Raw genomic sequence first — 19,188 nt, 5'->3', positions numbered from 1 at the left:
TAAAATAAAAATAAAAATTGGCAAACAAGAATGTCTAAACATTTTAAAATACAGTGGAAATACTGTTCAGCAACTAAATCCCAACAAATCTAAAAAAATCGGTTAAACATACACGTTATATAAGAATACGTTGTTTCGTGTCACGTAAATGGTTAAGCCTTCTCGTTCTTAATTTTACGTCAGTTCCGAAAGTAATTGATTTAAGTGCTGTAAGTAAAAACGATAAGTAATATAAATAAAGGCAACAGTAGTATACCGCTGTTCAAAACTCATAAATCCATGGACAAAAAACTAAATCGGGGTAACAAACTAAAACTGAGGGAAACGCATTAAATATAAGAGGAGAACAACGACACAACATTAAAATGTAACACACACAGAAACCTACTAAGCATTAGACAAAATCATATGAGAATAACAAATATAACATCAAAACCAAACACATGAATTTGGGATAGATAAGTTGTAATGACTTGGCCAAGCGAAATTCCTTGGAAAACATGTGTATTTTCATGTCGAGCACCTGTTATCCCCTATGATTCGATGTTTGGCTATTTTAAAGTTTGACACCGGTTCTCACCTTTTTAATTCAATTCATTATGTTTTCAGTGTTCTATGTAATCCTTTTTCCAAGTGTAAAACCATTTTTATTGTTGTATAAACGAGATAACTTTTGTAGTAAACTTTCACTTTCACTTCAGTCGCCATTTCCGGCACAATGATTTTAGTGTATTGATTATGCAAATGAGGTGACCTGTGTGTAACCTCAGTGAACTTTATGTACCACTAGCGTAAAACAGTGTATGAATACTACAGCGCCGTAGATTGATTATTCCAGGATTATTGTATTAAAACGATATTGTTTGTGATTGTAAATGATACTAAGATGAGTTTTATGTTCCGTAAACATGTTGTTTACGTTTTTATGTACTTAATTCTAGCAATCGGGGATTATTTTCGTTCTTGTCAGGCCCGTTCACAGTTCCCCGTTCGTTTCCCCGTTAAGAACCGTTCGTTACCCCGATAGCTTCATCGGGGTAATCGGGGTATATAAAGCTTGGCTTTCGAGACGCGACGGCCATACTTCCATGACGGCCCTAGGATGTGTCGGCCATACCGTCATATCGTCCATGGGACATATCGGCCACACATTGTAAGACGTATCGTCCACACTTTTTTTTTTTTTTTATTGAGTTTATTACATAAAATATAATACGAAAAATAAGTATTTGTTCATAATAATAACATAAATATGATTGTGTTGTAGTTTTTTTCTGCACATACGATCTTATTTATTCTTGTAAGAGTTATCTTTGCTTGATCATCACCGCTCGTGTTTACAACTTGTTACGGCAATATTATGTAAGTATATTGATTATTTCTTCATTATCAGTTGTAAACATTTTCTAAAGAATCATTTTTATTGTAATGAGATATAAAGGCATCATATTTTATATGAAGTTTAAACTGTAGTAATGTTGACTTTCGCTGTCAATGTCGATATATAAATACAAGCACATGTTACAGATCTTTTTATTATATCTGTAAAAAATATATATTATTCTAAACTATAAAAATCTTCTCAATCTCAGAGTTGGTGAAATTAAAAACAGGACTCAGTGTAGAGGTCAACTCTAAAGAAGGCAATTCATCAAGTTCGAGTTATATTTGTCATGATCATCAGACACATTGTTTAATATTTTGTTTTTCTTTCTTATAGTTTAGAGTCATTCTATTTGCTGAACATCTTTCCAAGACAGAGACTGCTGCAGAATTTTCCAATAACAAAACAAATTACCCGTAAAATCTGACAGGAATGTGCACCCCATTGGCTAATTACATGATTAAAGATGGCCAGTTTCATTTTTATCATACTGAAGTTTCTTTTTGCTTTGTTCATTGTATTGAATTGTGTTGAATACTATTTGTTGACCATTTAAATGTTCCCATTTTTGTGCATTTGTTGATGGAAAATTGTATTGCAGTCACAACATAAACATGCAGTTATAAAAGTCACAACTGAAACAAAAGAACTAAACATACCAAAATGCACTATATTACGATCTTGAACTCATTAAAGTTACTATTTTAACAAAGCACTAGTATACACATAATAAGCACAAGAATATGTTCATCAAGTCACTACAATAAACACTTAATCTGACTCGTAGTCGGAATCTTCAGAGTCGGACGCTGGGAGGGTCTCTGGTTGAGGAACAGGTGGTGCATACAGATGGCCTACGGAACGGAGAAAGTCTGATGTTCTGATACTGTCTTCCTCGTACTGGTCCCACAGTGAAGTTAGACGGCCTTGGAGTTGCTTGTACGTGTCCCGTTGATAACGACTGAGTTGCTGTTCACTCACAAGCTGCTGTGTGATGGACACGGTCTTGGCTTTTATTGGACAATGGTGTAATGCAAATAACACTTAATAAAGATTTAATTCTTATCATGTAAAGGTCGTAACCCAAATTAAAGTAAATCAAAGTGTATCAAATATGACCGAAAGTAAGAAATATGTTTCAAAGGCAAAACCTAAATTAATAATAAATTTATAAATACCTGTATTGCAAAGCCTGTGTTGCCATTTATCACAATCTTCACATTGGAGAGCATGTTGTCTTGGTCGGACTTGCTGGTCACATATCACACAGGGGTACGACATTTTTTTTTTTTTTTTTTTTTTTTTTTTTTTTTTTTTTTTCTTTTCTTTTTTTTTTAGAAGCACTCAGACTGAAGGGTATGGAAGACAATTTCAACACGATAATCACAATATGACTTATAACTTTTTTAACTAATACAGTAATATGATTAGTATATAATATTAATAATTAATAATTGTTAAAGAGTGATGAACATATATGCATAGAAAGAAGCTGGGTTTGTGCTTTATTTATTAACGGATGCCTAGTGAGTTAACTAATCTTTATTTAACCAATAATTTAAAAACAATTAATTTGAAAAAAAGAGAGAAAAAATAATATTGGGATGCAGGCCTCAACCTTCATTCTCATGTTGGTGGAAGAGGTATATGTGGCCAAAATTTTGTCATCAAAGGGGTACGACATGATGAACAGCAATTTCCAAAATGAGTGCCACCGACATTTCTGGTTACTTTTATAAAGCAAGGTCGGTACATCAAAAAGACTGCTCAAACAGCTTGTATATTTACAAGAATTTCACTACCAAATGTATGTTTTCACTCCGCTTGAAAGTTGTGTTTTTATAGTGATCTTGAATTGTATTTCCTTTACAATTTCTTGACAAAAGCATAATTAATACTTGCGTTCATCAAAGAAGTAATAATAAGCAATCAACAATCTTCTTAAATTTCCAACTTAATCATTACTTGATTACAACTGATTACCTTGTTTTATATTTCAAAACTGAACTCATTGTTTTAATTATGACAGAAATTTAGTCTCCCATTCGGATATAGTCATTAATATTTATACATTTTGTTCTATTTACTATACACAAGATATCAAACAATCATCTAGAAAACAATAAGATATTTTAATATTTTATTAGATTAAACACATTCATTTACGATAAATATATAATGAGTAAACAAATGATATAACAAAAATTAAGATGAAAAATAATGTAAAAACAGTATAGTTTATTTAAAAGTTATAATAACCATGTATAAGTATCAAAATAATTCATCTATAACATCTAAAAAAAAAAAAAAAAAAACCATGGACGATACGTCTTTTCAAAGTATGGCCGTTTTTGTGCTATGGCCGTTTCATCTTTTCGGGGTATGGCCGTTTCATCCTATGGCCGTCATGGTAGTATGGCCGTTACGTCTTGCATCGAAAGCTTGCACCTGTTTGTCAGGGGCTTTTTCTACTTTGTCAGACCTACAGTGATGTTGCCAGATTTTCGGTCAGTTGACACAGTCGATAGCTGAAGTTTATCTTATTTCTATCATGATTTTCATGTAGTTTAAGCAGTTTTACTGCAGTTTAGAACGTTTTGGACTTGTTCTGTTCATTATAAGTCTTTGTATTCTAAGACTTAGATCAGAATCAAAAATGGATTTAATATAATTGTACATGTACATATAAATAGCTGGTCTATTTATTCAGGCTAGATTTGCTAACCTGTTTCTTTTAGTTAATCGGAATAAAGTTACAAGTCTTCCCCATTCCCCTTTCCCCTCCCATTTTGTTAAGTATCCTGTTTGCTGAGTTTTCCAGCATTCAGAGAGAATATTTGTAAATCCTGAATATTTGTTAGGTTAGGAATTGTAAGAAGCTAGAATAATTAAACTGCTTTTTAAATAATCTCAATCTTAGCGATTGAAGTTGTCTTCCTGTGCTTACTCCAGGAGGCTGAAGTCATAGTATTAGATATAACAAAGTACGGTTATTTTCAATATATAATTTATAAGAAGATAGCATAGATATAATATATGTTAAGGTTATAGCATATTTAATAGTTTATTGAACACTGTAGCAAATAATTTAGATAGAAACTGTGTAATATTGTTTACTGAACAATCTGTGAATTTACTGATAAAACATCTTTATGCTCACATTTATCTTACTTTTCCTTGCTGAAAACACATAATACACCATTGTTGTCCAACTGGTCTCTGGTTGTTGTCCTTATACTGTCTCATGAGAGAATAGATCTTCTTGTTAGACTGAGACAAGAGACTATTCGATTGTCAGATAGATAATATTCATTTGTGGAATAGTCTGATGGTACTGTCCTGGAAGTTTCCACTTCTTGAGTGTTAGTTTATATGCGATTCCAGTTTATAGAGGTGCAGCCTCTATTTTACAGTGTAATGCTGTTCTATAAACTACACGATAGAAAGTGCGTTTAGATACACAGACTATTGCGTATTTGAATATTCGTTACCCCTATTGTTCTCGCTATTTGAGTTTCTTGTTAAATATAAAGTAAAGTTAACGTGTCAGAAGTATTTTAACCCTGTTGGTCTAGTAATATAAAGTACACCCGCGTTTAAACCATTCTCTGTTTTAGACTAGCTTGTTCTAGTCTATTGAGGTTTCCTGTGTACCTGTAAACACAGGTGGTGGCAGCAAAGTAAAAGACATCCGTTTGGCCAGTTATTACATTGGTGGCAGCGGTGGGATACTCAACAGTTACACGAGTATCCAGTGATACGAACCCATACCCAGAAAAAGTAATAAACAGAGATGGTGAAAACAAGATCAAATAGAGACCACAGTGGAGAAGACACATATGATACAGAGGCGAATACTGAATCCAGTGAAGATTTTGAGTCATCTGATGAGTGTACAGCAGATAATACAGTCATTCAAAGACCAACCACTAGCCAGAGTGCTCCTATGCTGAATTCGAGAAAGAAAACGAGAACAGCCAGAAATCTGAGGTTGCAGTCCACAACACTTAGAGAAGCTATGCCACCCTCCCCTACCCTACACAGTGTACCGGAGAGCCCAGACAGGTCCAAAAGTATGGAACTCCTGGGAAGCATCACTAGCACCATGAGAGGTATGATGACAGAAATCGTGCAGGGCATGAGAAACATGACTGAAACAATAATTTCCAGTTTGAAGGGCCAAGCAAGTTCCCCAGTAAGGCAACTGACGCAGAAGAGCCACAGAGGCAGGTCCGCTATAAAATCCACAAGAAGAAGTTATCGAAACCGTCATATTAGCTTGTCTAGTAGTAGTTCTAGCGACAGTGACTCTGAGTCCAGCAGTGATGAAGATAGGAGCCCCAGGGTCTCCAAAAGTAAACAACAGAATGGTAATAGACTACCCATCTTTACGGGAAAAGAAAAGTGGAAGGTTTGGTTCAACAGGTTTGAAGCTGTTGCCAACCTGTTCAACTGGTCCAAGAAAGAGAAGTTGGCCGAATTATTACCTAGATTGCAAGGGACAGCCGGTGACTTTGTCTACGATCAGTTGTCTAGCAAAGTTACTCAATCCTACAGAAGACTGGTTAAAGAATTAGAAAATAGATTTGGAGAGATAGATACGACTAAAATTTATATTTCTAGGTTCTATAGTAGACGGCAGCATAATGATGAGTCAGTACAAAATTTTGCCTCTGAATTAAAAAGGCTTTACGACAAAGGTTACCCCCACAGAGACAAAAGGACCAGACAAGAAGACTTACTAAGAACTTTCCTTTTAGGGCTTCTAGATGAGAGTGCCAGGATACATGTGGAACTGAATAAAGAGCCCAGCTCCATAGAAGAAGCCGTGTATTTTACTGTATATTACCAAGAAACTTGTCGCTACCCTAACGAAGACTTTAATTTTACCAAAGCTTTCAACCATGTTAACCGAAAGCCTGTTCGTAAGATCCAGCAGCAAGATTCTATACCGAGGCCATTTGATCCCAGACCTCAGAAAGACAAGAGATGTTATAATTGCGATCAGGTTGGTCATTTTGCCAGGCAATGTCCCCTGCCCAGGAGATTTAGGGATGCCCCTTACCAAAATGGAAGCGACAGACCAGCATCTTTTAACCAGAATGTACCTGCTCCTTTCCAGCCAAGGCCAAGAAATGATAATTTTGGACCCGATACCCGTTTGAATCTGAATGCCCCTGATTTTGAGAATGGTCCAGATCCTTTAAACTGAAGACGGTCAATTCTATGTGCCGAGAGGAGACCCATGATGAACATGAAAATGGCCAGAATATTTATTTTGTTGATGTTAATGAATCAAGTGAGATTTCGTTTGTTGATGAAGGACTCAAGAAACCCCAAATTAAAATGTATGATGATCATAATGTATTGACGCATCAAGTTGAGAATTGTATGGCAGAGACCCAGCCTGAAATGGCCCATATAAAAGTATTGTACCATACCCCTTGTACCATATCACATGATTCTGTGGAGGATAAACAGTTTATTTTGGTGGATTTAGGGCCACCAATAGAGTTGGAAAGTACAGTTGAGATTGTTAATACAGCAGAACCAAGTATTGAGATCCAAGAGGAGATAATTTTGCCTCTAGACCTTGAAGATGATAATATTGTTGAAAGTTTTGAAGATGCTGAAATGCAGAGTTTATTCAGAACAGAAGAACCTATATGTAAACCAGTTTTTAAGATTGAAAAGAAGTCCAGACAGGATGGAATTTATATAGATGGGATAATAAATAATGTAACCACTATTTTTACTGTGGATACTGGAGCTGCCAGAACCGTTATATCTGAAGAGTTATATTTAAGGATACCTGAAGAAGTCTGGCCACCTTTGGTGCAGTCGCACTCGCTTATTGGAGCTGATGGGAACCCACTCAGGGAGTTGGGAACAGCTGATTTTGGAGTGAGACTTGGAAATTTCAGTTTTAATATGGAGCTAGTGGTAGCGCATATTATGGATAGCGTTTTGCTAGGATTAGATATCCTTTTGATGGGCAAAAAGGGTCCTGCTGAAATAAGGTTGGCTGATCAAATTTTATATTGGAATGAACGAAATATTCCATTTAAATTTGCTGGTGAATTTAGTAGAGTTAGAAAGGTTGTAGTAGCTAACAGTACAGTTGTACCAGGATACAGTGAGCTTGTCTTGGAGACATATATAGAGAGAACAAATTTTGACGGTTGGTTGTCTCATCAAGAATTTTTGATAGAACCTTCTGCTGAGTTTATAGAGAAGTCATCCCTAATAATTACTACCTGTTTAGTTGATCTTGCTGGTAGTGTGATTAGTAAAATTACACTTGTAAACCCTTTTATGAAGGAGGTGACCATACATCGAAACACGGTTATTGGTACTGCACGTTTAATGGAATTTGAAGTTATACATTTGGTGAATGTCAAAGATAACACTAAGTATGAAACTTCCACAAACTTGAGTGTTCGACGATTATCTTCACAAGATCAGCATAAAGATACCATGTCTGTTGCTAAGATTCCAGCATTTAGTGAATCAGTAACTAGGGCAAGGCCTGAGCCTGAACCTCCTCCATTGCAGATTAGCCTTTTAGTTCTGCTGGCAGCTTTAACATGTTTAACATGACATCATATTTCCATATTTAATATCCTATTTACGACTATTCACCTCCGACATTGTCCGCTGTATCTTCCATTTACTACTAGATTTTGTGCTGCCGGCTCTTTCTGATGATGAGAACTTGATTTGATACTTCAATTACTTGGAGTTAATTGGACAGTATCTCAACATAAACCTCATGCTGACCTATTTTTCCAGTCAATACCTATAGACGTCCCTGTTTCCCGCTGATGTAGAAGTTCGTCCCCAGGAGAACTGTATCCTTGTACAGAAAAGTGAAGCTCAGCATACGAAGACCCCTACAGAAGAAAACCAAAAGATAGATTATATTTTTGATTTAATTGTATTGATTGTTATATATATTTTTATGTATTTTAAATTTCAATTACTGCAGTAATTGTTTTGGTACTGTAATACTGAGATTGTCCAGTATTAATAGTTGCCATTTTTAGTGCTAGCAAAAATCTAACACTAATTAGTCTGTATTTTAAGTGTTTTGTAGGATTAGACATTATGAAAATGTGAATCCTCAGATGGGTGGATTTTTGAATTAATATTGATATTGTTATATGAATGTTGATAGCGACATTAATGTGTTGCTATATTTTTACAAGTTGCATCTTGTAATTTAATTGTGCTTTGCCAAAGTACTCTTCTAGAGATTAAATGTATCTGTGTGTAAATGCTGTTGCTTACAAGTAACTTGTTTATTGTTAAATAATTCTAGTTAACCATGTCAACAATGGTCAAGGTTGAAGTTTTAAAGTTTAAAGTTTGTTATTGTTGAAATTATATTTTCTTTATAGTATAAGCATAATGATTCACGATAGTTTTGTGTTTTCGTGAGGACACTGAAAACTAAAGTGGGGAGCCAATGTAATGACTTGGCCAAGCGAAATTCCTTGGAAAACATGTGTATTTTCATGTCGAGCACCTGTTATCCCCTATGATTCGAAGTTTGGCTATTTTAAAGTTTGACACCGGTTCTCACCTTTTTAATTCAATTCATTATGTTTTCAGTGTTCTATGTAATCCTTTTTCCAAGTGTAAAACCATTTTTATTGTTGTATAAACGAGATAACTTTTGTAGTAAACTTTCACTTTCACTTCAGTCGCCATTTCCGGCACAATGATTTTAGTGTATTGATTATGCAAATGAGGTGACCTGTGTGTAACCTCAGTGAACTTTATGTACCACTAGCGTAAAACAGTGTATGAATACTACAGCGCCGTAGATTGATTATTCCAGGATTATTGTATTAAAACGATATTGTTTGTGATTGTAAATGATACTAAGATGAGTTTTATGTTCCGTAAACATGTTGTTTACGTTTTTATGTACTTAATTCTAGCAATCGGGGATTATTTTCGTTCTTGTCAGGCCCGTTCACAGTTCCCCGTTCGTTTCCCCGTTAAGAACCGTTCGTTACCCCGATAGCTTCATCGGGGTAATCGGGGTATATAAAGCTTGCACCTGTTTGTCAGGGGCTTTTTCTACTTTGTCAGACCTACAGTGATGTTGCCAGATTTTCGGTCAGTTGACACAGTCGATAGCTGAAGTTTATCTTATTTCTATCATGATTTTCATGTAGTTTAAGCAGTTTTACTGCAGTTTAGAACGTTTTGGACTTGTTCTGTTCATTATAAGTCTTTGTATTCTAAGACTTAGATCAGAATCAAAAATGGATTTAATATAATTGTACATGTACATATAAATAGCTGGTCTATTTATTCAGGCTAGATTTGCTAACCTGTTTCTTTTAGTTAATCGGAATAAAGTTACAAGTCTTCCCCATTCCCCTTTCCCCTCCCATTTTGTTAAGTATCCTGTTTGCTGAGTTTTCCAGCATTCAGAGAGAATATTTGTAAATCCTGAATATTTGTTAGGTTAGGAATTGTAAGAAGCTAGAATAATTAAACTGCTTTTTAAATAATCTCAATCTTAGCGATTGAAGTTGTCTTCCTGTGCTTACTCCAGGAGGCTGAAGTCATAGTATTAGATATAACAAAGTACGGTTATTTTCAATATATAATTTATAAGAAGATAGCATAGATATAATATATGTTAAGGTTATAGCATATTTAATAGTTTATTGAACACTGTAGCAAATAATTTAGATAGAAACTGTGTAATATTGTTTACTGAACAATCTGTGAATTTACTGATAAAACATCTTTATGCTCACATTTATCTTACTTTTCCTTGCTGAAAACACATAATACACCATTGTTGTCCAACTGGTCTCTGGTTGTTGTCCTTATACTGTCTCATGAGAGAATAGATCTTCTTGTTAGACTGAGACAAGAGACTATTCGATTGTCAGATAGATAATATTCATTTGTGGAATAGTCTGATGGTACTGTCCTGGAAGTTTCCACTTCTTGAGTGTTAGTTTATATGCGATTCCAGTTTATAGAGGTGCAGCCTCTATTTTACGGTGTAATGCTGTTCTATAAACTACACGATAGAAAGTGCGTTTAGATACACAGACTATTGCGTATTTGAATATTCGTTACCCCTATTGTTCTCGCTATTTGAGTTTCTTGTTAAATATAAAGTAAAGTTAACGTGTCAGAAGTATTTTAACCCTGTTGGTCTAGTAATATAAAGTACACCCGCGTTTAAACCATTCTCTGTTTTAGACTAGCTTGTTCTAGTCTATTGAGGTTTCCTGTGTACCTGTAAACACAGGTGGTGGCAGCAAAGTAAAAGACATCCGTTTGGCCAGTTATTACAAAGTACCGTGACACGTCTTATAGTAATGTGAATTCACACTAAACATAAAGATCTACCAAGTGCTTTTAATTACCTCTAAGGATATGTAAACTTCGTGTCATCTTAAAATTAGATGATGAATGTTATTTTACTGTACTCAGCCACAGGCACTTTTCTCAGATTTCCCCCCTATATACCTAGATATATAAGATTTTTTTTCTGAGACAAGTGCCTGTATACTCATCATATCATTTTACATTTCTAATGTCCGCCCTTCCCTCCAAAATATATTTTCTTTTTTGCGTGTTTAAAGACTCCTTGTATAAATAATAAATATTTTTATTCAAACAATATAAATTTATTTGATGGAAATGCAATGTGACTAATAGTGATACCCTGGCTGCATGGAAAAAATAACAACACGACCGTCTAATTCCTGGGTTATAACCAACTGTCTGTAGTATTGATCACCTTCAGATGACGGACAAGATTTTAATTTTTTCACGTTCAGTACCCACATAAGTGACAAATAAACATTACAAAACAACGAGAATGATTAAAATGCGACTGGTATTCCATTTAAAAATTAAAGAAAAAGGTTTAAAGGTATTGAATTTCACACAAAACTTTAAAAAAAAACCCAATAAAATTGAGAATGGAAATGGGGAATGTGTCAAAGAAACAACAACAGCAGAAGGTCACTAATAGGTCGTCAATGTATTGTCAAACCATGTATTGAGCTTTTTACGTCTTTTGCTTTCTTTGTATCGTTTGGTTCTTATCGCATGAATTCGTCCAACATCTCAAATATCTTCTCACTCCGGCTAACGTAGTAGTTAATGTGGGAAGGTTTTTTTGTCGTATTTTACTTATTTATAACAATACTTCTTTGGAAATTTTATCCAGAAAAACGGTCTGTTTCACATTTGTCATTTCGGAATCCTTTATAGCAGAATATGCTGTATTGCTTTTGTTCATTGTACAAGGCAATAAAATCTTGTTTTATTGTCTTTTAACCATCCGTTGATAAGTCTAAAAATTGTTAAGAAACAATAAAGGTTCAAACTCCTTCAGGTTCATTAGCAGCTCAATAGTCTGTGCTTTGATATGATTTTTAATTAACATTTCTCATTCTCTCCGTTGATTGATTTAGAAATTGTTTTGAATTCAAAGTTCCAACCTTTTTCAGGCAATGTTGACTAAGGTGGATATGGCTATATTTTTAAAGGTTTTTTATGCTAAACATCTGCTAATGTATTAAAGTATTTAAAAGAAATATGCGTTCAATTATATTTTTTATGAAAATGATTTCAGCTTCCCAATTGTGAACTTCCTATTTCTAAGTAGCAACATTCCAGCAGCACCTGCATTATACAAAAGTATCTTCCAGTTGAATCTAGGGATTGTATATCCTATCATGATTTCCTTGATAGAGGATTGATGCTCACAAGGAAGCTATTAAAACGAGAGTTCCAAGTGGTGAAGTTAAAAGTGTCCCTCCATACATTTTACGGATGCCATCACGAAATGGTTGACTTTATGGAATATCCGTTTGACAGATGATAACTGATATGTTCCAATTATATTATGCTTGGCCGTAGGTGCATTTGGTCATACTTTTACATGTTCTCCCTTTTAGTTATATAGCTCCTGGTGTATTAGAGTACCGGTATTTATACATCCTTGGTTTTCATACTTTTAGTTTGAGCGTTCCCGTTCAGGTCTTGACAATGGACGGACCTGTGAGTGTATTCAGCTATGGCTTATTGTCTCAATAGCTTTAACATTCGGCCACAATGTCTGTAATATTACTTGTCCAGACAGGGTTATTAAAAGTTGTTTGTCTTGTTTATAAATGTTTGCTGTGTCATTGTGTTACTTTAATATTGATGAGTCAGGTACAAAATGTATCTTTGTTGAACTGTAATGTCCGCATTATTGGTAGACAAGCAGGTTGTGTGTTATATCCTCTGTATGTGTTATATTTCTTTAATGTTTCATTAAAAAAAGAAAGAGAAGAAACCAAGAGGGCAATCGCAATTCAAATAAAATCAGACAATATCTTGGCTAAAACAACAAGTGAAACTGCGGGCTACTGCTCACTGGTGATACCCCGCCCAAATACTTGACAGTAAATATAAGAAAGTGCTGAGTGAGGAATCCAAAAGCGCATTACACGGTATATAAAGCTGACATATATAAAACTTGAAACAAAATTTCAGAAAATCATTTTCATGAAGTTCCTGAGAAAAATTGACAAAAAATTTCAACTTGGATGTCATGTGTAAAATGATGTAAGTGTTCGGTAAACGGAAAGTTATTGTGTGATGAATTTGAAAACGCATCATAAGGTATAGCTGACTAACATTAACCTTGAAACAAAATTACAGAAATCTTTGTGATATAGTTTCAGGGAAAGATGCGACAAAAAATATCAATGGGAAGGACGGACGGACGGACGAACAGACAGACAGAGGTAAAACAGTTAGCCCCACTTTTTAAAGCAGGGATATGAAAACGACGAAAAAACAAAGAACACTCATACAATATAACTAAGACAAAATAAAGAATGAGCAATACGAACCCTATCGTAAGCTGGAATTGAACTGTAGTGCTCCGGATGAATAAAGAATTCCTGCTCCACATGTGTCACCCATACTGTTGCCGCTTTCGGTATTGTCAGAATTGAGGGAGAAAGGACGAGATTGTGGTGTCAAGAAAATATAATTTACAGTCATTGTCTATGAAATCGGGAATAATGTCATTATTTATTAAGGATATGATAGATCAAGTTTTAATACATATCAATTGACCACCAAGGTTTTTGCCCATATTAAGCCAGTTTAGCATAAATAAATGTAATTGATATTGTTAAAATAAAGCTATATATATGTTTTGTGCCATTATTCATTTTATTTTGTAAAGAATAATATGATATCAAGTTTTAATACTAAATACTAGCGCATTAAACGCTTTTTCATCAATATATGTTTTTGAGTGTCAAATCCTAGAATTTTTCTTTCCTTCATCTAACTCCTCAGCCTACTTTAACTATTGTGAGACAAGAATCATCCGCAGCAATGTCCATGTCCATATGTCCAGTTTTTATACTAATAGTTTCATTTTTCTTTAGTTTAGTCACTACTATTCCCACACCTATATCATACATAACTCCATTCCCGCTATTATAATCGTTAATATGGCCGCGCAATAGTTGTTCGTTGTTTAGATAAATCACGACAGAAGCGCGATGGGTAGGTGATAATGTAACAACAGAAATATGGTACAGACCAGGAACTTCACACACAAATACACCACTAGATTCAAACGAGGTTAAATACTGATTGGTGATTCCCTCGCTTGTCTTGATTTTCTGGTATTTAATAGTTGTACGTTGACTAAGAGAGGACAAAGATGAAACACATGCAAAAAGGCCAACTGAAAGAAAATAAAAGTATAGAATAATAAATCGAGTATTTTGGGTACATAAGTCATAATTCGAGAGAACTCCAATAGGACTTTAGTAAATAGCAGTAATCATATTTAACCAAATGTAATCACATATTCATATTAATTGTTATGCTAGTCATACATAACTATGTATGCAATCGAAATGAAATATAGAACTAGGATTGCGTATGTAGTAAAACGTAATCCGAGTTCTAGATTTTAATGAGATTGTTATGTATGATAACGCTGAATTGTAATGACCTCTCTTAGATTGTTTTGTTATATACTAGCTAAAGTTTATTATATTAAAGACTGTGCCAGCAAAACATTTTACAAGTATGTATGAAAAAGATGCCACAGAGTATGTGTCAGCATTTCTGTATTCATGTTTTCTCTAAATTTTGTTTTTGCCAAATTGTCTCTATTGAAGTACCCTATTATTTTCTAACATTAGTTTTCTTCCATTTTTTTTCTCTTCCGTCTGTGTCCATTATGTTCTAATTATTCTGTTAACCAAATCCACGGTGCCAATGTTAAATATATGAAAAATCAATATTTTTTTATTGTCATGAGACAACTATCCACCAAAGTTCAAATAAAATGGATGTTAGCAATTATAGGCATCCGTACTGGTACAGTCAAACTTGCAAACCAAACCTTTGTAGTAAAGGTACGTATCAATTTATAACAGTCTATTAAACAGCGGTTTTTTTTAAAAAACGGAGGAGCAATAATCCTTAAATAGTATGTGCTGACAAAAGGAGACAATGGACATATACAGCGTCTGCTTACCCTTCCGGAGCACCTGAGATCACCCCCAGTTTTTGGTGTAGTTCGTGTTGCTTAGTCTTTAGTTTTCTATGTTTTTGTCTTCTGTACAAATATTTTTTTTTAGCAATGGCGTTGTCAGTTAATTTTCTATCCATGAGTTTGACTCTCCCTTTGGTATTTTTCGTCCCTCTCTTAGACAAAACAAGCAATGATTCATTTTTTTTGTATTCAGGAAAACATTTATTATTATGAAATATTATGATTTTATTCTCCCGGGTGTTTTATTTTTTTCCCCGGGCGCTTTTTCTTTCCTCCGGCGCGTTTTCCTTTTTTCCAAGCGTTTTTTTTTCTTTTCCGGGGCACTCTCATGCGCTTTTTAGTAGGACCGTCAATAAGACATCAACCCAAGAACAAAACTAACCGAAAGACATCTAACTGTTTTTACCTGATTGTTTCACCGACACAAGCGAGTCAGTTTGCCTCTTTTCCACATTATATAGACGTCCTTCCAAAGCACGAAACTGATCCATACTATAATTGCGTTTCTCGAGGTTAGAATTTGTTGTCTGCATTTGGATGGTGAAATTGGCATATGAGTTCGACAGCTTTGTTTTAGTTTCCTGCATTTGGGTCTGCAAGACAAGAACATCTTGATTCCGAGCCTGTTCCTGACTGTGTGAAGAATTGACCAATGTTTCCATAGTTTGCAGCTTCAGTTGTAAACTATCAACCGTTTGGAGTTGCTGAATGTTTTTCTTTTGGATATTTTTGAGTTCTGAAGTTGTATTCAATAGCGCCGAACTTAAACTAGCATACTGTATTTGTAATCTTTTCAAATTATCTACAAGTAAAACGTTCTTTTCTTCTAGTCCAAGAAACTTTTGTTCCAAGATGGCAATGTCTGTCTGACCTTGACCTTGGTGCGGCTCCTGATCCAAAAGAAATCCTGAAGTGAACATCAAAGCACAGCAAAGGAAAACCAACCCGCACATTTTGAAAAATTGTATAAATTTAAAAGTGAATAAAAATAAGTAATCTATACTTAAGAAATTGTTTGCTTGGACCTTGTGCATGTGTTATTAACAAATTTAGATTGTAAGCCGTTTTTATGCATTGATGATAGTAAATGTATAATTATATAATTCATACATGTTAAAATGTTTTTATCTGCATATTCAAATAAAGTAACATTAAGTCTTAACGTCCTTGATTTCATGACCTAGTTTACACCCACTGTCACTGGGCCTCGATCTGTTGTTATCATAAACTATGCTCTATAGCAGAGACATTATAATACAAGAGATTCGCAACTCTAGTAGAGTCTATGTAACAGCCAATGCAGTGCATTAGCCACCGGAAAGCCGATTATACCGATGGTTTTATGGGTGAAATCCGCCATTGTATTATATGTCTCTGTCTTTAGTTACTATACTGGACCACAATTTTTTAAACAATCTGCTCCTATCTAACATACCATAATTTTCCATCCTATAGCTTGTCGACTTACCCATTATGTAAATTGTATATTTGTTTTCGTACTCAATATGCATGAAGTATATTAATTATTAAGATTCGAAAATAATGGGCTAACAAACAATCAACTATATGGGGAAATGACCTAATAAATAAATTCAAGAATTCAGACTTGAAAGACTCCAACCCTGCCCCTAGCGGTGCATAACGTTTGCGCGCATTACCATTACATTTGCGCGCAAAAAATCATTACGTTAGCGCGCAGTTTTTGATTACATTTGCGCGCATTTATCTGACAGGTAAACTCAGGTAAATACAGGTAATCATACTTGCAAGCATGTATTTATTCCTTAATTTATTTTTGCTTAACTTTACTAGTACAAGCAACCCCTCTGATATTCTAGAATTTCCTGCTCACCAACAAAAAAGCGGAACTGGGATTTTGAGGCAGGATATATTCAGTCCGTTTTATTATGCATAAATAAAGATCTCTGTGACCTGTTTTACGTCTAGATTAATTACTAAATACTAGAAATATATAGAGATAACATGTTAAAATGTTAAAACATAACTAATCTAAAAGGTACCTGTAAAATAAATGCGCGCAATTGTAATCAAAAGATGCATGCAAACATAAAGGTTTAATCCCTAAATGCGCAAAAACGAAATGCACCCACTCTTAGTACTTGCACTGTAGCCATCTCTTTCGTACCTTTTGTTTATGTCGTTGAGGACGTTCAATTATCACGTTAAATTCATGACCAACCTCTTTTGCCTGAAAAGATTTAGAGCTCGTACTTTTGGGGAGAGACTAATTGTATGATTACAGACATAAAGTGTCAGGGCTAGTACATATCTTGAGAGACCAATTGTAAGGTATCAGGGGAACAAAGTGTCAAAGGATATACATTACTGTAAGGTTACAGTTGCTTAAAGTGTCAGAGTTTGTACATTTCTCGAGATATCAATTTGTTAGGTAACAGAGGCATAAAATATCAGAGCTTGTTCATTTTTGTAAGACAAACTGTGAGGTTACTAAGGTATAAAGCGTCAAAGCTTGTTCATATCTGTGGAGACCAACTGTAAGGTTACAAAGGCATAACGTGTCAGAGCTTGGTCATATCTTGGGAGACCAACTGTAAGGTTACAAAGGCACACATTGTCAGAGCTTAGTCATATCTGGGGAGACCAATTGTAAGGTTACAAAGGCATAAAGTGAGAGAGCTTGATTATATCTGTGGGACCAATTGTAGGGTTACAAAGGCATAAAGTGTCAGAGCTTGGTCATATATGGGGAGACCGACTGTAAATTTCAAAGGCATAAAGTGTCAGAGCTTGGTCATATATGGGGAGACCGACTGTAAGGTTTCAAAGGCATAAAGTGTCAGAGCTTGGTCATATATGGGGAGACCGACTGTAAGGTTTCAAAGGCATAAAGTGACAGAGCTTGGTCATATATGGGGAGACCGACTGTAAGGTTTCAAAGGCATACAGTGTCAGAGCTTGGTCATATATGGGGAGACCGACTGTAAGGTTTCAAAGGCATAAAGTGACAGAGCTTGGTCATATATGGGGAGACCGACTGTAAGGTTTCAAAGGCATACAGTGTCAGAGCTTGGTCATATATGGGGAGACCGACTGTATAGTTTCAAAGGCATAAAGTGTCAGAGCTTGGTCATATATGGGGAGACCGACTGTAAGGTTTCAAAGGCATAAAGTGTCAGAGCTTGGTCATATATGGGGATACCGACTGTAAGGTTTCAAAGGCATACAGTGTCAGAGCTTGGTCACATATGGGGAGACCGACTGTTAGGTTTCAAAGGCATAAAGTGTCAGAGCTTGGTCATATATGGGGAGACCGACTGTAAGGTTTCAAAGGCATAAAGTGACAGAGCTTGGTCATATATGGGGAGACCGACTGTAAGGTTTCAAAGGCATAAAGTGACAGAGCTTGGTCATATATGGGGAGACCGACTGTAAGGTTTCAAAGGCATACAGTGTCAGAGCATGATTGTATCTGTGGAGACCAATTGTGCCAGAACATGTACATTACTTGGGAAATTAATTTTGTGGTACATTAGAATATACAGTTTTTATCCTGTGTACGGTAAGTACCTCACATGCTGCCCATTTAAAAACTTTCAAATTTTTGTACTAACAAACGACAAACGACAAACTGCTGACGCATTTCTAGCGTTAGTATAGTTTGTCAAAGTTTATGAAAACTTTGCAAACGTATGTTTGAAAGAAGTGATCAAAACGGGCGTATTGCATTTCCGCTAATTTTTCAAAGTCCCAATACTACGTTTCCGCAAATTTAAAGTATACGTTTCCGCAATTTGTATTTATTACTTTTCCGGACAGTTACCTGGTAAATTATAAATATTTGAATATAATTATATTAGATAAATATTTTATTTTATTTTCTTAATAAAGAAAAGGTTCTGATCTTAAATCTTCAATATATTAGATATAACTAGTTGACTTTGGTAAGGATTTTGGTAAATGGCTAACACATTTCTTTGGTTTGGCTAACTTGCAAACTGACATGATTAAAGAATGCTTTGTTGAATTAATAGCCGATTCTCCATCTGACGACAAATGCATGAAGTTTGCCGATTATATATTGGAGTTTTATATAGATAGCAATTCGAGATTTCCACCAACCATTTGGGCATCACCTCCTGACCCCGACCAAAAGAGAACAACGAATGGTGCTGAGTCTTTTCTTTTTTGTCTGTGTCGATGTGTTATTGTAACTGCAGACAACATCTTACATTAAGGTGAGAACTCTAACTGT

The 19,188-nt window shown here is 35.0% G+C and overlaps 1 protein-coding gene across 1 annotated transcript; it reads right to left on the bottom strand.

Annotated features, from left to right (window-relative positions):
- Positions 1-13,722: 13,722 nt before the first annotated feature.
- On the bottom strand, positions 13,723-16,426 carry LOC134684837 (uncharacterized). Its single transcript, XM_063544147.1, has 3 exons — positions 16,423-16,426; positions 15,361-15,861; positions 13,723-14,132 (listed from the first exon to the last, which is right to left on the bottom strand). Exons 1-3 carry the CDS (start codon positions 16,424-16,426, stop codon positions 13,732-13,734), a joined length of 906 nt encoding a protein of 301 aa, XP_063400217.1. The 3' UTR covers positions 13,723-13,731.
- Positions 16,427-19,188: the final 2,762 nt, after the last annotated feature.

The sequence above is a fragment of the Mytilus trossulus genome, chromosome 9 (assembly GCF_036588685.1).
Source record: "Mytilus trossulus isolate FHL-02 chromosome 9, PNRI_Mtr1.1.1.hap1, whole genome shotgun sequence".
Lineage (NCBI taxonomy): Eukaryota > Metazoa > Mollusca > Bivalvia > Mytilida > Mytilidae > Mytilus > Mytilus trossulus.
This window is presented reverse-complemented; position numbering and strand designations above follow the sequence as displayed.

Bases quoted from the DNA above. Each gene is read 5' to 3' on its own strand.
- LOC134684837 (XM_063544147.1), bottom strand. The intron at 14,133-15,360 runs GTAAAAACAGTT...ATTTTCTTTCAG, and splicing joins TGTGTCGGTGAAACAATCAG to TTGGCCTTTTTGCATGTGTT.